We start from the raw sequence: 26,630 nt of genomic DNA on the forward strand, positions 1-26,630 counted from the left end.
ATCTTTGTTTCTCCTTTAAAAAAGAAATCTCTTTTAGGCAGAAAGTTTGTCACAGTAGAATAACTTTATGGCTATTAAAAAGTTGTGTTATTTTTGCAGTGTCTCTGTAGATATGCAAGAGAACTTGTGGCATCAAACAAATTTAAAGGCATTATTTTTTTTGTTTGCTTTGTACAAGCTTTCATCTACCATTGCATTGCTTCGTTATTACCATAGTCTATTTCACAGCTTGAATACTGCAATTTGAGCTGATATGACAGCTTCTAGAGATATGATCAGCATCGTATCATATCAGAGTTGGTATAGGGGAGAAAAATGTTTCTTCCTGCTTCTCATGATTTATGCATTTGACTTAACTGACGTCTAATCATTTAAGTATTTTTATTTTTTTTAAGTAGTCAGCATTTTTTTTCCTTGATGGTCCAACATGAATATTTGGAAAATAGCAGATGCCATGTCTAAGGTCTGCTTGGGCACAAAGAAAACTCAGCTTTCTGATGTCAAGACAGTGACACAGAAGGCTCAGTACTGCTTCTGGAAGCATGCTGTTTGGTGGGGGATGGATGCGAATAAGAGGAAGGGATGTGTGTGCCAATTGACCATCAGGGAAACAAAGCTTCACACTTCCATTTCTCCCTCTTCCCTTTTCCCAACCTCCTCCACTCCTTTCCTTTTCTTGATGCTTCTGAAGCTGAAGAACAGGGATGAAGCATTGACAATCTCAGATCTCTTTGTCCCGTTGACAAATTAACCCCATTCCAGTTGTGGATGTCCCATTTAGGTTGTGGATGCCCCATCCCTGAAGGTGTTCAAGACTAGATTGGATGAGGCCATGGTCAACCTGATATAGTGGTTGGCATCCCTGCCCATGGCAGGGGGCTTGGAGCTAGGTGATCTTTAAGGTCCCTTCCAACCCAAGCCATTCTGTGAAGGCAGACAGGGTACTGGCAGCTGTTGAAGGGTGAATGGAAATAAATGGCTGGAGAACAGCACACCACTTGTCTCCATTGGCTTGCCGGGCCCTTGGGGTTTGCCAGTTAGGATGTAGCACTGCACCTGAGCTCACCTGGTACTTCTGCCGTGTTAGTCTGCGCTAAGTCCTCCCAGACTGGAGCTGCGAAGGAGCACAGTTCCCTGAAATGGTTTTACCTGAGGCAGGTTAAGACCTGCTGGATCAGCATTGGTAGAACACGGACCAGCGAGTGCCAGGATGGCTGGTGGCTGGATACTGTTCCTCGTTACAAGTCTAAAGTGCCTGAGCTTCCCGTGGCCTGCACTGTTTTAACAGCTCTTGCCCAAGTTAATAGACAGTCAGCAGAGCCCTTCCAGTGCATTAGCCTGACAACCTGGACATCCCAACAGGGGAAGAGAAAAGGATTGTGAGCATCCAGTGACTTGGCCATCTTCAGTGCACAGCTCCAGAGAAGTACAGGCAATACCGTGGGTGTTGTCTTCGGTCCTGTTAGCAAGACTCCCAGTGTGTTAAGGCTGCTTTCTTGGTGTTTACATCACATCAGATATAAAGATAAATTTGTCATCCCGCAAGACTGCATAAACCTTTCTCTAGATATGATGCAGATCTGTTGTAAAACTACATTTCAAAAATATGAATGCATTGTCTTAGTGTAATAAAAGAAAAAATACCCAACACCCAAGTACAAAAGAAACACCATGACCTCATTGCATTTATGTGTAAGTGAGGAATTTAGCAGACCGTTTTAAATTGAGAACTTGGGGCCCAAAGAAAGCTCCGTGCTGGAAAGCTTGTCTGTTTTATCATCTGTATCAAACAGTCTCACAAAACTTACTACCTCCACATGCAGACATTGACTATCTTGCGGTCTCAGATCATCAAAACTACAGCAATATTACCGAAAGCCAAACAATAACATTTCACACATGTTGGAAGTAGAGCACTGCTGCAGTTACCTTTAACAGATTGCTTGTTTGGATACCTCCAGTTTTAGTTTGCATTAAATACTGCAGGAGGCTCTGAATAAAACATGCCAGCATTGATTTCAATTTCAAATTTAGTTGAGATATTCTAAAATGACAAAAAATATATAATTCTTTTGTGAGGAAAACTTACTAGGTCTCTGAAGTCTGGTGAACAAATGATAGAGGGCTTGCATCGAAACAATGAGAAAATCAGTATTTTTGAATATATCATATGTCAGACCTGGTAAGCCACAATAATTACGCATTGTCTTTGATGAATGCCAACATTTTTTTGGAGTGAATCAAACTCTTACGTGAGTTGTACCTTCTAATTCTGCTGCTTAAGTATGGCTCATGACATCCTCTGATTTTTAGCATTAGAATAATAACATACTGGAAGGGTATGGTCTGTCTGGAAAGTGAATTGCAGTGCAGTTTTGGTTGCATTTTCAGTACTGAATTTTCTGCGTGGACTAATTTAAATCCACACATTTGATCTATTTAATATACACAGTTCCTCCTCTTTCAAGACCTTTTGCTTGAGCTATCAACTACTTTGATTTCCGGTGCGTTGAGGAGGGAGGCACTTTGGGAGCTGTTTTCAAAGCTGAAGAGATAAAATTAATTTGAGCTTCTAGGAAAAATATGATAGCCCCTTCATAATTGTGAAACAGATTTTATGTTATTGCTTAGAGGTAAATCCCTTCCTGTTCCTGGAAATGAACACAAGCACAGAAGAATAAAATCAGAAAGGTTAAGGCACCAAATGGTCTTCAATTAGGATATAAAAGGCAGTAAGAAGAGCCTCTACATACACAGCATTTTCCTCTTCCATCCCTAGTTTTCTGTAGTGTTAATTACTGAACAGGGATCAAGGGCAAGCCACAAAATGCACACAAAAACTAGCAGTCATGGCAACTCTGTATGTTGTTTTTCATGAAAAAGGTTAATGTCAAATAGATAATAGTGCACAGTTTTAGTAAGCAGACAGTGGCACAGGCAAGAGCATGCTCACGAGTAGGATTCAAAGTGGAGATCGGTGAAACTCTCAAATATTTGCAGGTTTATAGTTTTACGAAGTGCTTTGTAGAGAAAGATCAAAATCTAAAATGGGTTTGGGAAAATCAGAAAGGTAATATTTCAGCAAAATGGTGCTCAGTACAGAGGAGTTCAGAAGATTTGAGAACAAAATGAACAGAAACCAAACCGCTGTCATTCCAGGATGTCTCTTGCATGCAGAACACCTGTTAACACATGGAGAAGAGTTTGTTTCATTGTTCCTGTCATGAGGGGCCCCAGTTGGATCTGTCTGTTCAGTAAATGCCTCACTAGGAAAAAATCTGGACCAACTGAACGGTGTCCAGAGAGCAGTTGTTTACCATGAGGGCAAAAGTCAAGGGTGGGAGTGGAACACCTTACTTCAAGAGATTGGATTTTGCGTGCGAAACACTTGAAGAGTTTCCATACAAATGTTTTGGAGTCTGCTTTATTGGCTGGTTTCAAGATATTAGGACAGGCAAGCATTTGTTTCATCTAAGAACACTTAGACCCTACCTCGATGTTTGTGTGGATTAGATAGTCTCTTGACATCTCTGCTGTTCCTGTGCTTGTTTGAAATTGCTGCAGCTGTTCTTCCACTTGAATAATTTCACAAAAAATAGCCCAGATGAAATTGTGTCAAGTTAATGCTATGCGGCAGTGCTCGTGTTTCCAAAACAAGCAAACAAACAACAAAAAATAACCCTGGGAGCAAGTGACAGCTGGAATGTGGGAGACCAAGATCTAAGATGTAAAAATCTGGATATAAAGGCTTTCTTCTTCCCAGAGCGAAGCGCAGGCCCCCGCTTGATCAGTTAGCCATAAAATCACTACTTTGTAAGTATGAAGTGCTTGTACTCTCACAAGTTAAGGATTTCTATATAAAACGCTCGTGTATGCGTTTTTAGAAGTAATCTGTAACATCTCTAAAGCGTCATAAATTTTTAATGTCACTGGTTGCAGTAAGTAATCAATGGAGGACATAATTCTTCAGCTTGTGTAGAACCTGTCATGTCTATCTATGTGTTTAACCCAGGCAGGTAAACAGAACTTCAGATTTGGAGGCTGTAAGATGAAGTAAAGGAAGAGGGAGGGTTAGCACCCTGCTCCTCCAATTCCGGCTTCCAAGCTACCTGGGCACCAGACTCCTCAAGTCAAACAAGGTTATTCCCACAAGGCTGCAGTCCCACCCCATCTATCTCCATGTTTTTCCATGGAGGTGGATGTTGACCGTTCACTCACGGATGAACAGGAAAGGTAAAAGCAGAGTCGGATGATGTGGACATTGTGGCTTGTGCCCAAAGAGCGTGTCACACACTCTCCTTCCCATGCAGAGGGTGAGACCTGCTGGGGTTGGCCTCAAGAGCTTGCCTCCATTCTGCACCTGGTATCAGCTTTCAGCTGCTATCTGATATTTCCTCTTCATCCTTGCAACCTAGATGACTATACATCCAGATGAACATATGCTTTTTTTTTTTTTTTTTCTTAAACTCCATTTTACCCATATTTTACATAGCTTGGAGAACTTGTTTTTAAATAGCACAGGAAGGTCTCAAAGAACAGGAATTACTTGCTTTGTTGACCAGGCTACAGGTCACGCTTTCTATTTTGGTATCGTGAATATTTTCCTTCATGAGGGTAGGATTTGCCTAGCAGGCTTTTAAAAGAAGCTCTGGAGGAGGTAGCACAGTGACTTCCACAGCCCTGTGCAGGGAGTTCAGCCAACTCCGTCCTTGGGAAGAAAATGGGACGAGCCTCCTCCTCCCCTGTGAACCCATCTGCCTGCTGTGCTTGCCCAGAGCCCTGAATGAAGGATCTCAAGGACAGGAATGAAGAAACTTTGCTGTCAAGGCTTTGGAGCAGTTATATATGCTAATTCTTCTGCCTCCAAAAAGCTCTTTGCTCAGGGTGTAGACTACGAGGTGCTGCACGCTTTAAAGAGCCTATGTAAAGTCTCTGGGCTTCAGGTCCCTGAATGCCTAAATTTTAAGTTTGGATTGGGTTTGGCAGCCGTAGGTATTTGATATGCGCTGACTAAAGATTCAGCTGTATTTATTTTGCTGGTGGAATCTGTCTTTTGGTTTTGTACTGCAGGAGAAGTTCTCATGCCATGAACAGAGTAGTCAGGATTCACGGCACCAATTACTTCAGCAAACCAAACAGGCTTCTTGCACAGTTTCCCTGACTAATTCTAGCAGACTCCTATGGCTAACACATACTCATGCACCTATGCTGTAATTCAGCAGAAGCTCCTCTCAGCAGCGTTGTTGACTTATGTGGCATTTGCCTTTGCTGCAGCTCTCCACCCTCGCCTGTCTCCTTGGTTGTACTCGTGCAGTGCGAACAGCCCCAACCCCTCCAGCAGGCCAGGCTGCCAACGTGCTCCACGGCTGCTTCTGCTGGCACCAGTGAGCAGATGGCACCAGGAAAAGGTGGAAAGCTGAGGGATGCTCAGGTTGGCGAGGGCCAGTAGTACTGGCGTTCAGCAGGCTGTGCTCTGTTCGCTCCATGGATGTTAGTTAGCATCTTCCTGCACTTCTGTGTAGTGTTGCTTACTAGCTGTGATAAAGGGAATTTTAAAGAATCTGCAATTTAGGGATTCCATCTGTTCTTATGCCAGATGAATGCATGTTTTTGCCTGAATAACAGTTGTTCATTTTGCAGGTGGTTTTCATTTGAACTGTTTGGAGGAAAAGCAGTGCCTAGAAACTGATTTGATTTTTTTGATTTTTTTTTGATTTAGGTTTTTCACTTGCTGCAGTCATACTTGGAATCAAAACAGTTTGTTAATTCAGACTTTCAGCGGGGACTGGGTGACATCATTACCTGTATAGGAACCAAACTGTGGCTGGCTAAAAGGTAAGACAAAACACAAGATATATGCATATATATTTGTACATATAGGTTGCTAATGTTTTAAGGGCTGGGCTCATTTATTTTATTTTGGAAAGGCGGGTGTATTTATTTCTCTAAGAATTGCGTAAAATTTAGATTCTCTTTTTTTAATCCAGATTTTTTTTTTTCCAAATATTAAGGGATGAAAAACATCTGTATTCTTTACAAATGCTTTCTTATTTTTCAGTCTTCTTTTAGTTCGTTTTCAGCTAAGTATTGTAGTCCAGTCATTTAAAACAAAAACAAACAAAAACATTTTGGATGAGAATGTCTACAGTTGCAACCCTTTTGAGGAAAGGATGAATGTTGCTTCTGGGCTAAGAAAAATGCACTATGCATATTTTAATGCTACGTTCTCTGACTTGGCCTTTACAAAAAGAGATGTAGATAAATGTTATAGCATTTGCTGAAACTGTCAAAAGTACTTAGCTGGCCACAAACAATTCAAGACAGCTCTGGGAACATTATCCTTAGGTTTCTGTAAAAGAAGGCCATCTTCAGATGGGCTGCACACTGCTCTCAAGAAACATGCTTTTTTTTTCTTTTTTCCCTCTGTTGGAAATGCACTTGATCTTAGCAATTGCTTTTGAATGTTCCTCACCAAAAATTTTAAAGGAAGCAATTGTTATGGAAGGGGGGCGCAAGTTCTTGCATCGGTAAGTGGGTAAAATATTCTCCAGTACAGTTTGCGCAGTGGAAGGAAGTCACCAGTAAAGTCCAGTGAAAATCTCTGATGGAAGCACAGGTTGCTTTGTGATCATCAAATGCAAAATCCAAGTGATTTGGAGGAGGGAGGTGATTAGCATTTCACTGCCAGTGTTAAGTGAAATGGGGGAATGGAGTTACAGTTGATCTTCAAGAGATAGAAATGTCTTCTGAGTGGGAGTGAGAATGACGAAATAGCAGGTAAAACTTGGTGTAAGTAATTGTGAAATGATGCTCATGAATAAAGCAGTCTGAACTTTATTTATTTGGGCAAACGTGGTCAACTCTGACCAGATTTTTACCACTTCAGAGAAAGATCTTGACCTTGCACTGTGGAAAAAAAAGTTGCCTCGATTCTCAGTAGAGCCCAAGAAGAGAGGGGGGTCAACTGTTATAAAAGGAATGGAGAACAAACAGAGAACACACATCCTGACTTAGTTTATCTAGTAGCCAGTGTTTATTTGAATACTGTGTAACTCCCAAAGAAGGTACAGTAGAAATGAGGAGCAGTAGAAAGACTGGTGATGACTACAGAATGGTTTCTAGATGGAGAATGACTAAATATGCTGAGATACGTTTTTTAGCCTGGAAAAAGGACAACTGGGGGATGACATGGAAAACATTTTTCATGCTGCGAGTCACATGGAAAGGGAAACAGATGGTTAGGACGCCTTCCAGTGCAAGGTGGCAGATCTGAAATAAACAAAATAATGAAGATTTTCATGTAATTTTAGTTCAGCTGTGGAACCCCATGCTGCAAGATACTGTTGTTTTTAAAAGTTCTATGTTTTCAAAGTAGTTTTTCATAACTCACCTTTTTAAGGTATTTGTCATATTAGTACTAACTTTTTTGTAGTATCCTGAGAATGAAAATGCTTTCTGTCTCTCTCTGAGGTTGTGGTACATGGAATCAGTATTTGCCTAAATAGATATAGTTTCTCTATCTGTTTTCTATGAAAAAAATCATTTTCATATTCATACATTCTTAATTACACAGTTAATGCTATACACACACACACACACATATATATATATATTTATACACATTTAAAGTCTTTCTGCCAGAATTCCCAAATTATATGTTAAAAGCATATAGATTTGCAACACTACATTAAGGTGTTGTTGGTGGTGTTTTTTTAGACAGAAGCGCTTTTTGCAAATTTCTAATGTACTTGATCGTTCTCTCTAAGCCCATGCAGTCGTGTCCTTAGACACACTGAGGCAAGGATGTGTTTTCTGGTTTCTCCTTCTCCCCTTTTCTCCCTTCCTTTATGTGAAAAAGGGAAGCGAGTATCCATTAAATATTTGGTAGCCAAATTTGCTTCCAAATGTGTTTTCACCTTAAGACTACAATAAATAATAAAGCTGAAAAAAAATTACTTGCCTGTTAAGTTTGTACTCAAGATAAACATGTTCACTGTGGTATGATTAAAAAAAAAAAAAAAGATATTGAATGCAGGGTATTTCCTGGTTGTTTTGGTTAGAGAACCTGGCAGCTTCCCTCAGATTAGTCATGGCTACTATGACTATTGCAAGATGCAAATAATAACTTAACGAAAATTTGAGAATTATACTTCAAGAATGATTGTCCCAAGAGGAATATCCAGGGAAATTTCAGAAAATGCCATAGATCTGTCTGAGAATTCAGGTAGAATGTAATTATAGCTGCACTGAAGGGAAATTGATTCACACCAAGTGAGAGTTGAGGCTGGTGTTTTCACCTTTCTGTTGCTTTGCTTGACAGTTGTCATGGCAGCGTTCTAGCTGTGTAAAAGTCATTTTGAAGGAGGGCAATCGACGTGACATCATAACATTCAGAGGGACATTTGGTAATGTTACGCAATCAAACTCAGTAATGTTAATAACTTTTATTTACAACAAGAGGAACATTAAGAATAGCAATAACGATAATAATTGCTTATTTTTCTTGGACTGTCCAGTGAGTATCCTAGTACTGTTTGACTCGTGTCTCAGCCTTGTGTGCTTCTCAGTGCTGATGTGTTTGAGTGTGATGGATCCCACAGACTGGAAATAGGAAGAGGCCAACATTGACCTTCTGTAAGATTTCAAGGAATTCAGGGGGGCGGGGGATTGGGTTTGCTATAAATTAAAAATACAGATGAAAAGTGAAAGTTTTCTGTTTTTTGGACTCTTCCTAGCAATATTCCATACAGGATTTTGGGCTAGCTTGGGGGGAGAAGGATTGGAGGTAAGGGGCTCCATTAGTACGTGCTCTATCCCTCTGTGTCCATTTCAGTGTGCATCTTTACCACAGGTACTTGGCTCTGTGGAGCTGAACAGAACGGCTCTGTGATGAAGGACGGTGGGCTTGTTTTGTTGTTGTTTTGTTTTGAAGGAGCTTTGGGAGGTCGCTTAGCATACAACTGTGCTTATTGCACAGCGTCAGTGTGTTTTCTATAAAGGTAGTCCCTGCTAACTTGTTAGAGTTGTTTGGGGGAGTTAACAAACACATAAATAAAGATGATATGATTGATCTGCTTTGATTTCCAAAATGCACCAGACAAGATCCTTTGCCAATGGCTGTTAAAGAGATTAAGCAGTTGAGAGATAAAGGCGCAGATCTTTGAATCGTCAGATTATTGGTTACAAGAGGAAACGAAAGGTAGGAGTAAAATGTTGAATTTGCATGGTGGGACCAATAGGGGTTTGTTAGGATCTGTCACGCTTAACTCATCAGTGACCTGGAAGAAGCAGTGAATAGTGAAGTGCCAAAATGTCTTCTATTTGGTGATTTTTTAATGTAGTGAAAGTAAAAGCCAGCTGTAGGGAGCTGTAGTCTTAGGAGATTGAGTATCACGATGATAGCAAGATGGATGAAAGTTGCATGGAAAAAGTGATGATATCTGTCTAAGTTTGCATGTGGTGTGATGGTGGTCTGAGATGACTTCGGAGTGATAAATGTGTTTTGTTCCATAAAAATACTAGTGCAGTGCTCAGAGGCAGACTGAAACAGGAAACCAAAAATTGATGGTAAAGAAAAGAAGGAGAACAAAGCAAAGCATGTTATCCACCAGTGTGCAGCTGCAGCGGGAATGTGCCACTTCTGGTCTTTTCATCTCAAAACAGTGCTGGAGAACTGGGGGGGAGCATGGCAAGAATAATCCAGGTTTGGAAGCTACTCCATGTAAGAAGTGTCGGAATACACTAGGACTATGACACTTGAAAAGCAGTGATCTTCCATCTGTCTGCTGAGCTGGGGGGTCGGTGGGTTTTGGTTTATTGGGTTGTTCTACCTTTGTAGGACAAGAACCTAATTCAGATTGCGATCAGTGGTGTAAAATAGCTTGAGAAGCTATTGCATTATTCCCTGTTAACATACTTGTCTCCTCCCTTCCTTTTGCCCCCATCAGATTTTGCTTTAGAGAATTAAAAAAAGGCTCAGTTTCCCCACGCAGAATTTTGAAAAAATAGTAATTTTTCTTCCACTGGTATTTTCTGTCTGTTAAGGCAGACTTACAAGGTGAATGGGACATGGCTGCTTTTTTCCTTTTGTATCATATATTAGAATATCAGAAGAGCAAGCATCTTTTTTCCACCTTTGTTGTTTTGTGCATATCTTTTAAATACGAACCTCTCTGAGTACTGAAAAGCAGTATTTCTGTTTTTGATGTTTGGATGAGAGAGCCCTGTCTTCCATCCGCTTCTTGAGATGAAGCTTGAAATTTCGTTTACAGGTTTACCTTCACTTGGCATTTTTTAGTTTGCTTTAGAAATGGGTTTGTTTGTTGGTCTAAAGAGTTTAAAGTGGTTCAGTAATGTTATTGCTCCCCCCACCTTGGGTATTGGTTGTATTTTTCTGCAGAGATGAGAGATGCGGTGTGTTTGAGAAGAACAAATGTTCCGAAGTGCATGAAATACGTCTCGTTTGAGGACCGAGGTGATGGAATGAAGTGGCGGAAAGCAGACTGAAAGCTTCAAAAAATAATCAGCCCTTGAAAGATTTCAAAGCTCTTTCATGTGACTTAAAAATAAAAACTTGATTTTTTTTTTTTAAAAAAAAAAAAACTCAATTGCATACCAAGGAGCTCCAAGGCGAACTCGAGGTGCCTTCTGTTTCATAAATACAGAGAGCTGAAAGAGCAGCCTTTGGAACTGGTGATTTGCTGCACAGAAGTCCCGGAAATACCTGTCTTGTTTCACTTGTAGCCTTTGGCATGGCAAAATATTGGTATTGGAAAAATTGTGAAACGGCGTTGCACAGCTTTGCTGTAGGATGCTGTCTTCCACAGTGCTCTCAGTCTGCTTCCCCCCTCCCCACCTCCCCACATTCTTAATGGAGACCACAGGAGGGGGAAAAAGACTTTGAGGCTCTGCCAGACGTCAAATAATCTATGCTGCTAACCTCTAGTCATGTGCCGTTTCCTAGCTGAGAGCTTGTCTGCGCTGGGAAAGTTTACTTTTAGGGCTGCTTTCCTGAAACTAGTGTGGAGTAGCCCTGTCTAAACCCACCAGGCTTTGCATTTTGCAAAGAGTCACTGGTTGGTCTGGCACGGCTTGCCTGCCGGCTGTGCACCCACCCAGCTTTGTGACCCCAGTGCCCCCTGCTCTGCTGAGCTGCTCTGAGCCCTCTGCGTCCTGGATGGGGCTGTCAGAAATACCAGTGGGCCTCTGAAATACCTCTGATGGCAGGGCACAAGGTTCAAGCTCACTTAACAGGCACATGCAAGAGTGATTCAAGCCTTGAGCTCAAACCCAGGTTCACTGCCAGCTGAGGTACTTGCTGCTCAGCTTTCTCCACGCTGGCTCCAGGATGGTCCAGCTAGACGTGCTTTGAATGAGGGAAATCCCACGTGCATTTTATAATGCTACAGAATACAATAACTTACCAAGCTGATGGCTGGGGCGTTCCACCAAGCCTCTGCTGTCCCCTTTCCCACCAGCTTTTGGCAGGGTTGTGTGAACAACAGCAGGCAGGGAATCGGTCTTAGGAGGGATTTCCTGCTAAGGGTGTTTGGGCTTGTGGCTTCACTATGGTTTCAGGACTTAGTGGCTCAAGAAGTGTAACCCAAATAACGTCTTTATTCTTCTTGCTGTCTCTTTGGCCAGACAGTAGGTCATTTCTAATGAGCAGACCGTGTTTTGTGCTCTAATGGTAGCAGCACGAAGAGTTTCCAGGGGTGTATGCAGGCACATTTAGGTGTAGACACAAAGTGACCGTGGACTTTCTGCAGGTTTGCAATAGCCCCTTTGAAAGGAGGATGTTCTCTGGGAACTGGGGAGGGGTGTATAAACTTTTCAGAACAGCAAAAAGGCAACAAGCAAGAAGAACTCCTTAGCAGAGTTGACCAATTCTTCAGATAGACCCCTTGCCTCTTCCTCTCTGTCCTTTTTTGAAGGACAAACCTTCTTGTCCTTCAAAAGCCATCTCTGTCACCTTCCTGTTTTCTAACTTTTCCACTCCTCCGTATCTGTCTTTAAAATCTATACTTTCAGAAGTAAGTTATCTTTGATCTGTGGTCTATATGCATTACACAGCTGCGTTCAAATCTGAAAATAGTTCTAATGACTGAGCCTGCCTCTATGGAAATCTTTTTACAAGGTTTTAAATCAAGAGGTTGCTTTCTGTCAGCTGGGCTGGAGCAGTAATTCTCGTGTACACTCTTACACAAGCGAAACATCGAGGGAGAATGATTTTTGTCCTGTTCCAGCTGGAAGCTAAGCATACCAGTGTGAGCAGTTGCTGCACATCAGGTGTGCAGTGGTAATTTATTAATCTGCACTTACTGAGCCATGAGCCTAATTTAGTGTAGTTTGTCTTTTATATTACTTCTTTTGAGAGCACAGTCATAACAGTTACGTCGTTCTTTATAAATGTGTTCTTGGAGGCTTCCATTTAGACCTTACGTGCTTTTAGCAGACTAAGGCAAGTTTCTGCACTGCTCCAAATCCACTCTTTCACTAGTATCCTTAACACAGCTACAAATTGCTTATTTATTCAGTTGATGATTGCTTGGTTTGGAACATTTGCTTTGGATATCAGTATAGACATGTTTTAACTTCAGACTGGAGTTGAAGATGTACTTTGCATAAGATAAAATGTTCTTCGACTCCTGTTCCCGGATATGCTCCTAGCTTAAATATGCAAAGTCAGGGAATATTAAGAACTGAAGAACGTTACTGAAGATGTGTTCTCTCCACCACTGCAATGTCCAGAGTAGGCACAAAACATTACAGTTACAGGTTTAGGGCATAAATCCTTGCTTATGTCTGAAAATGATTTCCAATAAGTAAACCAGAGTTTTAATTAGGTAAAATTCATTAAATTTGCACATGGGATTTGTTTGACCTCTCATATTTTTAGGAGGCTGCTAAAGGATCACAGGTGGTTCTCATTAAGGGAACAAAAAAGAAAACAGGATTATTTTATCAATCTGGTATGCTTTAAAAACAACAACAACAAAAAAAAACCCACACCCTTCCAGCATCATTCACCAAGGACAACCAGAGCACAGTGTATTTATTTATTTTTTTTTTAATGGCTGAAGCTCAGGCAGGTCTTGGTGATATCACAGTGCACCTACCAGGTAAACTGACATTACAGCAACGTAGTCATCTGGCTTTGGAGTTATTCTCCCACCTAAAGCACCAGACCAGCAGCTTTCCCTTGGGAGAAAAAAACGTCTGCTATAATGCAGGATGAGCTGATCTTATAGCAAGTCACTCTTATAGTGACTTGGAAGGTCTTATAGCAAGTCAAGGGGGCTTTTCACATGGTAATTACTTCAAGAAGATAGTAGCAGCACAAATAGGCAATCAGATGCCCTGTTACTCGATGTTTGTATTTCTGTGCGGGTGTTCCTGCACTTCCAGGAACTCAGCAAGGATTACTTGGTAGCGTAGGCTTCGTTTTTTTGCTGTACTTTTTAAAAATGCTTTCCATTAACATTTAGGTCTATTGGCCGTGATGTTCACTGATGTGCTGGTTTTGTATTACATGGTTAAAAATGTTATGGCCAAAGTTTAATAATTAAATCTATTATTAATGTCTCCTCAAGAAGAACAGAGGAAGGCCATGCATCTTTTGATATTTTTGTTTCAGTGCTACGTGGCATGGGCTCCAAGAGAAAATAGGTTAAAATATGAAGGTTGCCTTCTAAGGAAATACACCCCCCCAAAAAACAGTCTTTAGACTAGTGCAGAGTTGAAAAGCTACTAACCAAAATGTTAGGAGATTTATCTTTTAATCAGCTACTTGTTATATGTGTAGACGTGATTTCCATAAGCTTTGTGGTTGCCATGAGTGACAAATGCTTATTTTCCACATCTCTCTGCGTGGTCAGTACAAGGCCAGCTTGGCCTGCTTCATCAGCAACACTGTAAGGATAAAACTCCCTGTGGGCTACCCCCTAAGGGTTAGGTTGAGTTGACTTCATCAAGATTCAAACATCACAGGAGATGCACTTTGTGGTGCATTTAGAAGATTTTTAGCTGACGATTCTAATCCAGGTCTTCCCAAATTGGTGAGGGAGATGGCTGGGATTTTTTTGTTTGTTTTGTGTCTGTCTTAAATGTCAAGTACCCCTTCCTAATTTAAGTCCTACAAAAATATTCCCAACAATGTAACTGAACATCATGCACCGTATTGTAGAGTGCGTAAGTGTCTACTAGTGAAAAAATGTAGCAGAGTAAATCCCTTCAAATGGAATTGTATTTTTGTGGAGCAAATTGCAGGCTCCGCAGAAGAAGAATCAGTCCATGGAAAGAAAGAAAATACTTGGCAGAGATTTGCCATTCTTCAGGAAGACGTGAGCTGGAAATTAATAGGGAGAAAAGATATACTGTAAATCTCAAATTTACTTACCAGTTGGCCAGGCTGAAAAGGTGAGTTTATGGAAGACGAAAGCTGTGAAACACAAAATAGGAAGATGCATCACAAAATGGGAAGTTGCATAGATGTTGTCCATACATACCAGCTGATGTGAGAACATGTTGGACCTCAGTCAGAATTCTTCCCTCAGGTACCACGGCTAAAGATGGAATTCCAGTCTCCATCGTATGCAAAATGTCGACTTGCCAGAGAAGTTTCTGAAGTTCAGAAACAGTAAAATTTGTGCAAAGGCTTTTGAAGTATCCTGCATATTTGATAGAATATGGTCCTTATGAAACCAATTTGATTTGTCTGTTGGAAGCAAAAACTCTACCTAATACTGGTGGTAAGAAAGTAGAATTTGAGGCTTAAATTCAACTGCAACAACCTGATTTTTTTTTTTGCCAGCTGAAATATTAAACTTAATAGATGTTAGAGTATTTTTTTAGACAATAATACATTACTTAAGCAGAAGAACAGCATGGTGTTTAGCTGTTGCAGGTTTTCTTTTTTTTTTTTTCTTTAAACACGAGGCTTTTCCTAAAACACTACTGAAAAGCTTAATGCCGCAAAGGAGTGTTCTCAGGAATTTTAGTTTTTTTTTCAGCCTTTCCAAATGCTCTAGAAACATACGGCATTCCAGCAACAGTGACTTTTTCATTAAAGACCAGATAAGGAGTAGGCAGGTCATGTAATTAATCGTTAGCTTTGAAAACCAATGTGAAAACAGTTACCCAAGTCATAAGGATGGGTGTTGTCTTGTACTCAAGGCAGCAGTGAATCGGCCTTCAGAAGAGCTGCCCTTGTAGTCTTGCTGGCACTGGTTTCTTTACCCAGACACTTACGAGCGTCTTGTGAATGTTTTGGACAAAATACAGGGATTTGTAGGCAGCTTTGTAAGTTGTGTAATTTTGACCGGAGTTCCACATTAGCTTGATTCATGAGCGAAATCGCATCATCAACTTTTAAAGATTGGGGCTGCAAGTAACCAATGTGAGTGTGTAGATTAGACATAGCTGAAGTCTAATAAACATAAACACTGTACTTTACTCTGGGAAAAAAATAATGCTGATACCCTGTGCACTTAATATGGTTTTACTGTGACTAAAGGTGATTCACCTATTACATGTTATTAGGGGGAGATGTATTTGAATTTTTGTTCTTAATATTACCTTAAAGTTATTTAATACTAAATTCAAGTTTAACAAACGAGATTAGCTTGTATTCGTAAATCAGCACGGGTTGGAAGAGTTGAAATCACTCTGACTCTGAAAAGCTTGGAAGCTTCAAAATGCAGAACTTTTCTCAGAGCTTTTCCACAGGTGTTTTTTGGGTGTCCCTAGGATAACTAGATAAGTACACTAAGGTATGTGTAACTAACTCACAGGAGAGATGTTCGGGGCTTTTGCTAAACAGGCATCATCTGGCAGGTAGCGTTTGAAATTCGTTACAAGTGTTTGTTCGCTTGAGTTTGAGCAAATATGCTTTGATTTTTATGTCATTAGATGTTTAGTAAATATAAGTTGCTGTATGTTTATAGTTCTTGTTCTGCTAGTAGTTATGCAACATCTGTTTCCGTATGAGGAAAGACTATGAGCAAAGAGCTCTGCCTCTTTGGAAAATACTGAATTTCCACTGAGTATAGAATAACTGAAAACTGGTATTAGTTTATTAGCACCACTAACTTCCTTTTCATAATCAGTGACTTGTATCTGTCTTACTTATGTAACAAATGTGATATTATTATTGTTACTGTTGTTGTTTATACCTAAGTGAGGTGATGCTTTTTTCGGAAAAAGAGGAACGTTCCAGGAGACAAATATTTGTCTTTTTTAGTCATCTGACTGAGCCTTGTTGGAAGTTTGGGCTTTTGAGAAGAGAATGGGAATCTTCAGAAGCTGTGCATAAAAATTCATTGGTACTTGTTCTACATAAATGTGCCTTAGCCTTCCTCATTTATATGTAGAAATTTTGATGGTCTTCAGACCTTTGTGAGTAGAGGAGCAAGAGGCTATAAATTTAGTTTAATTGTTTTCCCAGTGTTCTGACAGAATCGAGGCCAACTTGGTGAGCTCTCCAAGCTCTCCATGTTCTTTCTCCCTTGTTTCCCTTGGAAGAGAAGGTAATTGGCTCTGTAATTCATTAATGCTGATCTTCTTTAAAATGAGCAGTAATAGAAAAGACAATGAGTATGAGAAGTTAAGCCATATGTTCCTGATGCAGTTGGAACTGTGTATGAGCAGGAAGTCTGTGACCAAATACTGCTGATTGCTTCAATAAATGCCAGTTTGTTTTGTGTCAGATTTACTGTCCAGAGTCAGCAAACCAGTGACTACCTTGAATTGAGCATGACTCAGTTGTAGAAGGTGAATCAAACCTTTAAAGATAATATTTGTGGAGCTCCTCCTCTTGAGAGTCTAGGATCGATTGCATGTTGCACAAGCCTAAGGTGCAGTCGATGGTAAAGGTGGCACAGAAATCAAACCAGACCCAGCCTTATTGTAAGGCTCCAAAGCCAGCTGGACCAAAATGCAATACTGCACGGGAAACTTTTGGACATGGTGATTTAAATTTACATTTACAGAGAGGGAATATCTTGTGAGGGGTATGCTTCCTGATTCACCTACCAGTCTGCTTCTTGTTTAATACACATAGCTTACTGTTACTCCAGTGACACAGTATTCTGTGACTGCTTTAACTGGTCCTCTTTGTAGGTGTTTGAACACGAGCCCATTAATTTAAAAAGAGTATTTAATTTTGTTAACCCTTTTATCTTAAAAAAATAAATAAATAAGTAAAAAATCCCTGGACTCAAACAGTTAAGAAAAGGATTCTTTCTGCAAGCAACCTCCAAGTGTTTTCTAATTTTATATTCACATACCACAACTTAAAATGATATTGCAGAGTCTGACAACCTCATTGCCAATTACTTGCTCAGCCTTAATGATAAGAAATTGGCCAGTTTTAGAACATGGTGTTTTCAGGGTCTAATCCAGAAACCTGCTGGAATGTGTCAAAATTAATAGTTCGGAACGCAATGACTGTACTTTCAAATTTGTATCGGCAGTTCAGCCACACCTTTAAAAATAAAAGAAAATAATAGAATAATTTATATATATATATATATATATTTTTTTTTTTTTTTCCAATTGGAAAATACTGTTACACTGGACCCTAGGGGAATTAAAAAAAAAAAATCTGTAGGTCCTTTAAAATCTTTAAGAACTTCAGCATTTTTGACTTCATTTGTTTCAGTCACCTTGCATCTTCTGTTGGGTTTCATGATGATCTAGTGGGAATACAGCAGCTTCTCCTGTCATTGTTTTGCTCTTCTTTATGAAATTAGAAACTCATTACCTCTGGGCCTGATCCTTTCTAAGCAATGATCCTTTCAGTTTCTGCATGTGCTTCTGAAGGTTGCAGGTGTCTTCTCCCATTCTACCTGGCAGGGAAAGCCTGTGACGGTGCTTACCTTTTTTACCTTTTACTCAGTGCAGCCTGAACTGACTTCAGTCCTCAGGACAGGCTTTGTCCTCTCTTCAGTCAGCTATGTTGAAATATTCATGCTGGCTCTTGGTGAAATGAAACTCAGTGGTCCTCTGTGAGCTGATTTATATTGCCACCTGGGAAGTCAACAGCCAAGTTACAGCATCTGGAAGCTGTGCTGGAAACTGTAGAGCACTCTTCAGAGCTCAGTGAGATCCCTGAGGTAGGCTGGCTATGAAGTGAATCCTAAGAAAAACAAAAAATGATGTGATGAACTTCTGAAAATTGTGTTTTGAGGCTTCTGGACGTGTTACACAATGAGCACGAGGTCTTTAGTACTGTTAGTACTGTTTAGTACTACAGCTGTTTGACTTCACAGATGTGCTCTTGTTATACCAGCCTACCTCCTAAGCTAGACAAAACATTACCTTAACAAGGACAGCGTGGATCTCTGTGCTAACATCCCTAGCCTGCTAGTAGTACATACACATGGTTGTGCCAGTACAGTACTACTAATTATACACTACTGCTAAGTACAATATAGTGTCTTGAGATCCATACTAAATTCTGTGTGGACATACCCCGAGATATGAGAGTCCTACCAGTCTCTAGCTCAGGTGCAGCTTATCATCTGGAGTGAGCGTATGATGTATTTATTTCCATTAATATTCAGGTTGGAAGGGAAGGGAACTAATTTTTGGGGTTTGGACAACTGAAGGAACACTGTTCCAGATGCCTAGAGCTCCCACCCTTGCTACCACTGTGACTTTCTTGTTTAGAGACAGATTTCCTCAAAGCTTGTTTACGAGAACACCAGTTTATTTGGGTATCTGCGTTAAACCAGAAACATCTTGTACTCTTTCCGTTCTCATTGTTTAAGTTCTGCATGAACAGGTCATCTTAAATACTGCACAGTGTATCATTTGAAATGTCCAGCATGTGATTTTTGGCTCCTAGATCTGTTATGCAAATCAAAATCTGATTGTCCTGAAGACTGAGCTTTCTGCTACAGTCTGAACAACGCTGAAATTTCTTGGTTTTGGAAAACCGAATTTCCTGTTGTGTCCGTCTGGCGCATACGGCCGAGAATTCACTAGCATCACCAGAGCGATGGAGCAAGCCAAGAACAAACATTTGGCATGTTCCAAGCTGAAAAAGCCTCATTTCAAAATCAAAACATGCATATGCGTGTACTCAGAATGTAGTAAATGCTTAAAAGCTGGACCAGAATGAAAAACGTGTCAGTATTACTGCTGTCACTTCTTCAGTAAAGGTTGCATCAGCCATGTTTTTCCCAAGACAAGGTTTGTGAGCTGGAATTTTTCTTCCCAGTGAAGCGAGTGAATAACAAGCTTTTCAAAGGAGCTGAAGTGCAGTAGGTCCATTATGAACCTCATCTTAATTTAAATCTGTCATGGCTGCTTTCATCCATTTTACAGGTATCGGAGACGTCCCAGTTTCTTCTAAGGATCATCTGTCTCTCCCTTTTTTCATGGGTTTGGCTTCCGAGACCTGAGAGTATTTCTTGGTTGTTTTGTTGTTGGTAGTTTTTGCTTCTTTTTTTTTTTTTCCACATAGATCTGCCAATAGCTGGATACCCAAGATACAGAAAAGAGTTCTGTTTAGTCAGTGTGGACAGAAATTAAATCTTCCTAATACAGCTTTTCAAAAATAGGCCATATTGAAATTGCCTTGGCTTCTCATGGTTTCGGTTCTTACTGGTCTGCATCTTCTCTGCAGGCAGGCTTTTGGCTCTTGTGCTTTAAGGCAAGTGATAAGAGGCAAGCATGGAAGAGTTTGGGGAGGCTCATGAGTCCTTCACTAGTAAGGAAGTTCAAAAAAAAAAAAATCACTGTTTATGCAAAAGAAAAAAATCTGTTAAAAAAGAGAGTAGTAGCTTGTAGTTGACTGTGTGTTATACCTAATAGTGTAGACCATGGAATTAGCATAGGTTGTTACTGAGTTGATGACTGAAGGTGAGAGTAGTGTTACTGGCAGAAGTTGTCTTTTTAACATGAACATAGGCTAATTCTCCCCAGGCAGATACAGCTGCCAAACTTCTACGCAAGATCCTCAGACCTTTCATTTTCATGTCATGATCACATATTTTTCTTGAAAAACTTTTTTTTTTTTCCCTGAATTTTAAAGATGTTACAAAGTTCAGAATGTTTGCTGGAACGTAACTAATTAACAATTTTTTAAAAGAGCTTCAAATGTCAAGATAAACACACACAGTAAGTGCCAGATAAAATAAAAATGAAATATTGAACAGAATTAGTCATACTTTAAGATTGTGCCTCTTGATTCTGAAAGTTTTGTTTTAGAGCAAGTCCCATTGGACTCATCAGAATAATTTCTCTGTTTTGAACTGGATTTCCTGTTCACATATGAAGTAATACTTCAGGAAAGGTTTTCCTGGCTGAAACATACAGTGATAATAATATAAAGAAAAATAAAGATACTAACCTCATTTTACATTTCTAATTGGAGAGAAAACATTTATCATTTGTTGCGTGAGGAGATGGAACAGGAAGTAGCCTCTTACCAATTTGTATTATATGCACAAAATCCCCTATATTCTTGTCCAGAAAAAAAAATAAATCTAATTTTAAGAACATGCATGTCTCACTAGTCATCATAAAAACAATGAAAACATTAGTAGCTGAAGATTTATTTTTGTTAATGCATTTAATTACACAAGTTAACCATGCACAAAATAAAGGCTTTCCAAGGCAAGCTGAAGTATCAAGTATCCAATAACGATGAAATGTATAAACTGAGATTTGGATGGGGAAAGGTGTTGGGATTCTGTTAGGGAAACTGTCATTTGTAGTGGACCAGGATGTGAAGCTTAGATAACTTGGCCTAATCATTCTGCACATGCAATCTAATTTGATGAGTAGTTGATCTTCATTAATTAAGTAAAACTGATTTAAGGCAGTCCATCTAGCAAGTGACACTTGCAGTAATGCATTTTTCTAATTTGTTGGTTCACTGGTTGTTTCTGAGCATGGATGATATACGTATTTCATCATAATTAATTTGATTTTATAGGCCAAATCCTTGTTTGGTGACCAGAGCTGCTTATCTCGATGTCCTTGTGATGCTGAGTACTCACCTGGGAAAGTTCCAGAAGCAAGGTAAGTCAAATGTGCTGCTCTAGAAATCAGATTGAATATCTATGTGGAAACTTCTAAGTTGTGTTGAATCTAGAGAGACAATAATATATTACTTGTACGTGCGGTACCCACTGAGTGTTGGAGTCCCTCAGGTGATCCAACTGCTTCATATAAAAGGGCCATTTATTGTGTCTTCTGTAGAGCTAGTCCTGGAGACCGGCGATGAGAAGAATGGGATACTGCTCTGGGTCAAAGCCTGAAGCGATGATTTTGCAGTATTCCTAATTCTAGAACTGTGTAACCGCAGAAAACATGCCCTCCAGTTTCCCAAAATGTTTTGTTGAACCAAGGCCGTGAAAACAAACAAACCACAGAACATTCCTGCTTTAATCTTTCTCCAAAACCATGGAGACCTTCTGAGACACCTGGAATTCTTTCAGACAAATCGCATTTTTTCATATTTAGAAATTTTATAAGAAAGAACTAGGAGAACTTCTCTAAATTTCTCTTTTACATTGATTTGTTATCACTGTCAAGTTTTTGAAGGACCAATCAGAATTATCAGCTGGTTTAATGATTGCAATGTGTTGTTTGCAGCAACACAAAATGTACTGTAAGCTATAGGGGAAAAAAAAGGACGGGAAACCCTCCCGAGTGTGACTGTGCATAGGCAACTTCAGGTCAGGTGTAACTAGCTTCCTTGTGTGCCTGTTCTGTTCAGTTCTTAAAAGCAACAGAATAATAAATTACCTCATCAGTCTAGGAAGGCAGTTAAAGAATAGTTCTTTTTTTTTTTCATTAAAATTATTAGTGACTAACTATAATACTGCATTTAATGCATTGGAAGAGTTCTTCATGTCACATAGTCTTCTTTTGAGGGCTGGTCATTTTAAAACTAATCCCTTTTGTTTGTGGTGTATGGCAGGTGCTATTTTACTCCGATCTTTGGTAGAAGTATTGCTTTTAATTCCATATTTGCTGTTCATATGCTTTCTTGTGAACATGCAACTCAAGCAGTTGCTCAGTGTTGGGTAGCACTGGCACTACCACGTGCCCATAAAGAGCGATAGCTGTCTGGAAGATGAGTTGGTGGTGATTGTGTCAGGAAAGAACTTGTTCAGGTAGGCTGATGCAGAAACTAGCCCTTAATAAATTTACATATAGAGAAAACAACTCTCACATGTGGGTTCCACTGTACCAGAGAAGACAAGGCAATATGGGACTCTTGGGGATGGGTCAGATCTTTCATGTCCTGTGAAGAGTCAGCCTCTCACATGGGTCCCAGATGCCAAGGTCTACTGATCAGTAAAGGGAATTTCCAGATGATGTTGCACCATAGTTCCCATTCCATCGCGTACTGACCACCATGTGTGACTTAGATAAGGGCTACATGCTGTGTAGGGAGGAACGCACTAGGAGTTTCGACATGGCCTGCCTGCAGGGAGGAGTTTTTCTCCTGATTCCTTAATGTTTATTTTGGGTGGGTTATACCTATAATCAGTAATTGCCTTCTTATAATGTATGTTTACTTAAGTTTTCGTCAATCCTGATATGCCACTGGCCTTGGTGATTATCCTTTGTAATAAATTAAAAAACAAACAAAAAATCTAGCTCTGTGTCACATCTGGGAAAAAAAAAAAAAGCCCAAAAAATCCCTTTTGACATATTTGTGCTCATCTTTCTTAATTTTCACAACTACTTTGTTAACAGTAACTCCTCTTTGGAATCCATTTTCACACTTTTCTTTTAATCCTTATCCTCTACCTTTTAATCTCTTGCGATGTGAATCATCCCAGTCTTTTTGTGTTCTCTTCATGTTAAATTTTTTTCCTCTGCTTCTGATGATTCTCATCACTCACCCCTCAACTCTATTTCTGTATTTCCTTTTCCAGGTGAGTGCTCTTCCTTTGTTTACTTAGTGGGCTTCCTATATCCTTTATCACTCGTTTCCTATTTCTATTTTCTTTAGATTTTGGTCTGTTTTGTTTTTTAAATAATTGCTGCACATTTGCAAAGGTCTCTATTGACCTCTCCATGCCAGGAAACTCCTCTCTTTTTTCAATGCCCCTGACCAGTGAAGAATAGCCCTTTGAGCCCGAGGGACTGCAGCATGCTGTGGCTGGATTACGGGCTGTACTGGATTCATTTGTTTTCCAGAGCTCATGCAGAGTGTTCTGAATGCGGGTGCTGTATGGTAGAAGAGTTTCTCTAGAAGGGGAGCAATTATTTTTGCAGACACTCTCTGTTGAGGGACAGTTCATTAGAATCACAGAATCAGTAATATTGTCTTACTTAAAAATTTCATTCCTATACAAATTTAAAATGATGCATTTCAGGCAGTATCTACAGAGAGTAAGAACTTAGAATGGAAATATGTTTTTGAAAACTTGAAGATACATTAGGGGCAGTTTTATATATCAAATGCAGAAGCACTTCTGAAGTGAAGAAGTAATATGTTTATATTAACTAGAACCTGAGTGTCCCATGACATAGTGAAAGAAAGACTGAACTCAGCAGTTAAAAATGAATGTTTTGAGTCTCACATTAAAATGTTCTGTAAGGAATAATTATTAACTGAAGCTTTATACTTCTCTGAGATCGAATATCTTACTCATACATGTGTATCTCTGGTTGTGAGCCAATTTTTCCGTTTTAATCTTGATTTGTAAAGTTGTTTCAATGAATAAAGGGTGAAGGACAAATCCAAATAAAACTGTTTCTTGATGTGTTTATCTAAGGGGCCCCAGGAAGTGCTGTATATGAGTTCCAGGCCACAGGCTGAAACTGATTTTCATCAACATAAACGGGAATGCAATGTAATGAGTCTGCAACTGGTTAAAATCAGACCACTTCTAATTGATTATGCCTGTCTAAAGGGGCTACAATTACAAAGAGATTTTCAGTGTACAACCCTGTCTGGGCCTTTCCTACGTTACGATTATTTTCTGTAAGTGATTTGTTGTCTTCAATTAATAAAATCTGTCTCTTAAAGTGCAGGACAGCCCTTAGGGAATTTACTTCACAAATTCAAAACAATTTAAAATGTCAGATAAGGAGGGCAGGGAGTAATGGATACCAAAAGCATCTTTTTCCAGCTAAATTTTTATTGCTAGCCAAATTAAGATCATTTATCTTAAACCAAAACAACAACAAAAACAATGACAACAGCAACCAAACAAAAACCCCTATAGTTATTCTGATTTGTGGATTTGGACAGAAATGTTACCTGATTCATGTCTGTTGGAAAATACAGCTTTCTTTTCCTGAGTTGATATGCGAAATCTGGAGCCTTTGTTCCATCTCCTGATGAGGGTCTTCTGATGTACAGAAACAATACATAATGCCAAGATTATGTAATTTATTTAATTTTTTTTTGCTTTTTTCAGTTACCATTTGCAGTTAGAATGCAGAAGAGACTGAATCAAGCCATTTTTAAAAACAGAAATGTTAAAATATTTAGATAAAAACACTATTTTTTCCTTCATTGGAAGCAAACAAAAATTCTTACAAGATCTACGATTAGCTAGGATAAGCTAATGCTCATCTGATGCTTCAGTATTAATAGTGATAAATAATAACATGCAGTCAATTTGTTCTTGCACACCTCTTTGATGTATTGTTTCCACAGTAACTGTTTTTACAGAATCACAGGTCTGAAGCCTTTCCAGTCTAACAATGGACTGAACAATGGTGGAACAATGCAGTCCTCTCCCAGAGGATTTTCTGCTGCTTGTATCCTGCTAAAGAGCAGTTAAGTTATTCCTCCATAGGTGAAACAGCACCGAAGTGGGTTGTTCAGGAACATGGGAAAGTTTCAAAACTTCACGCTTCAAACAGCACTGGAGGAAGCAAATAACCCTCATAAGAATTTTTGGAGGGGAAAAATGCCTCCGAGTCCAGGTGAGATTTACCAGGCATGTCCAGCCTTAGCTGTGTTTGTAAACGTGCAAGTCTTGATCTGTGGGAGTCAGGAGGAGGTCTCTCAAGCTGTCATGCTACAGATCCAGGTGAGGATATGTAGTGTCCAACTGAGGTTGGAGCATCCTACGATGCTCTCAGAAATGGGCTTTGCAAGGGGCAGAACTCCAGACTGCAGAGAGGCTATGCTGTGTTACAGTGCTTCAGAGGATAAGATTCCTCTCTGAATATTTGAACTTTTGACAGGCGTCACAGACATTCCTGCTTTTAATTCTTCTTCTGGAAATTCATGTGTGAAGCTAAACAGTAAGATGAGAGCGTTGCTGTGATCCTGCCATGTTGCTAACACAGGAGCCAGGGCAGTGCACTGTGGTGTAAGCTCAGATCTAGGATGCTCTTTCTGTCTGTAACAGATGACAAATGCCAAAAGGCAAAGTGGTCAGATTTTCTTTCTTGCTGGCATTTCAGAACACTTTTTTGATAGTATTGTGTACCAATTGTGAAGGATACAACTCACAAAAATATGCTTCACTAATAAAAGCACATTTTACCCTGTGTTGTGTTTAAAAAACAAAACAAAACATTTCTACATAAACAATATTCCATTGTGTCGATAAAGCAAGTCAATATAAATGTAATGGGGTGCAAAACACAGGTCAGGGAAAAAATGAAAGGGAAAATCTACTAAAGATAATCCTGTCTGGTCATTCTTTTATCTTATATGCATGAGTATAGTTTATTAATATTTTGAGTTTAATGAGAATGAGAAGACATTTCAATAGGAAACCAAAGTTGTGAATCAGTAATTTAGGAGAAGAAGCCACTTGAAGTCTAGCCAGGCATTTTTCCCTTCTGCGTTTGTAGGGGAAAGATTTATAAAAGTTCTTGTGATTAAACAAACTCCAGTGTTGTTGTCGTCAGTGGTAACGAAGTTACTCAGTGTTTATATAATTAATCCTGTTCATAAATATCCAGTTTTGGTATCAAAATGCAGCAGCCAGTATTCTGCTCTCACTAATACATTTTTCCTTGAGTTTTGGAAACAAGCATTTCGATTTTCTTGCTGTCTTCCAAACAGCTTAACCTTTTGTAGGTACAGCTTAGTTAAGACTCTTAAATTCTCCTTTTGATCAGCTGGAATAATTCTGTGGTTTTTGTTTTTGGTTTTGTTTTTTAAAAAAGCATTGCATATTTATGTATGAGATTGGAAGTACGGGCAGTTATGTACAACTGTTTTTATCCTTATCCCCTTTTCTTGGTGTTTTCTTATGTGACAAAATACTGTGTTTTAAGTAACATATTGAAATACCATTCTCCTAGATACACTTGGTCTTTTTGATTTGAAGTTACGAATTGGTAGAAATAATGTATAAATGTTTAGATGCTTTGCAATGAAAGCACAATTATATTTTTTTTAAGTAGCAATCTCTCAAACATTTTGCCTGAATGAAATTATAGTTAAAGGGCTTTCAAATAGCATTTGAAGGTTGTGCCCACCAGTTTATTTTCTGCTATATATTGTACTTCTTTCTTTTTCTTGTTTTGAAAGGAAGCTAAATGGTAAGTAAGGTGAGTTTTCCTGCAGGCTAACTTAGAATCTGATAATGTCTACATGGTAAAAAAATTGGCAAGAATAAATAGGTTAGTTATTTTAATCATACTGTAACTTCCTTTACCTAAATTCGTAAGAAGTGTAGCCAAGC

The 26,630-nt window shown here is 39.4% G+C and overlaps 1 protein-coding gene across 2 annotated transcripts in view; it reads left to right on the top strand.

Annotated features, from left to right (window-relative positions):
* THADA (THADA armadillo repeat containing) overlaps positions 1 to 26,630 on the top strand; it is a 161,280-nt gene that overhangs the window by 92,546 nt on the left and 42,104 nt on the right. For both annotated transcript variants that reach the window (XM_027454105.3, XM_072035746.1), the window contains exons 30-31: positions 5,720 to 5,835; positions 20,945 to 21,030. In XM_027454105.3, the coding sequence (XP_027309906.1) occupies positions 5,720 to 5,835; positions 20,945 to 21,030 (202 nt within the window). The remainder of the gene's footprint in view (positions 1 to 5,719; positions 5,836 to 20,944; positions 21,031 to 26,630) is intronic.

The sequence above is a fragment of the Anas platyrhynchos genome, chromosome 3, assembly GCF_047663525.1.
Source record: "Anas platyrhynchos isolate ZD024472 breed Pekin duck chromosome 3, IASCAAS_PekinDuck_T2T, whole genome shotgun sequence".
NCBI lineage: Eukaryota > Metazoa > Chordata > Aves > Anseriformes > Anatidae > Anas > Anas platyrhynchos.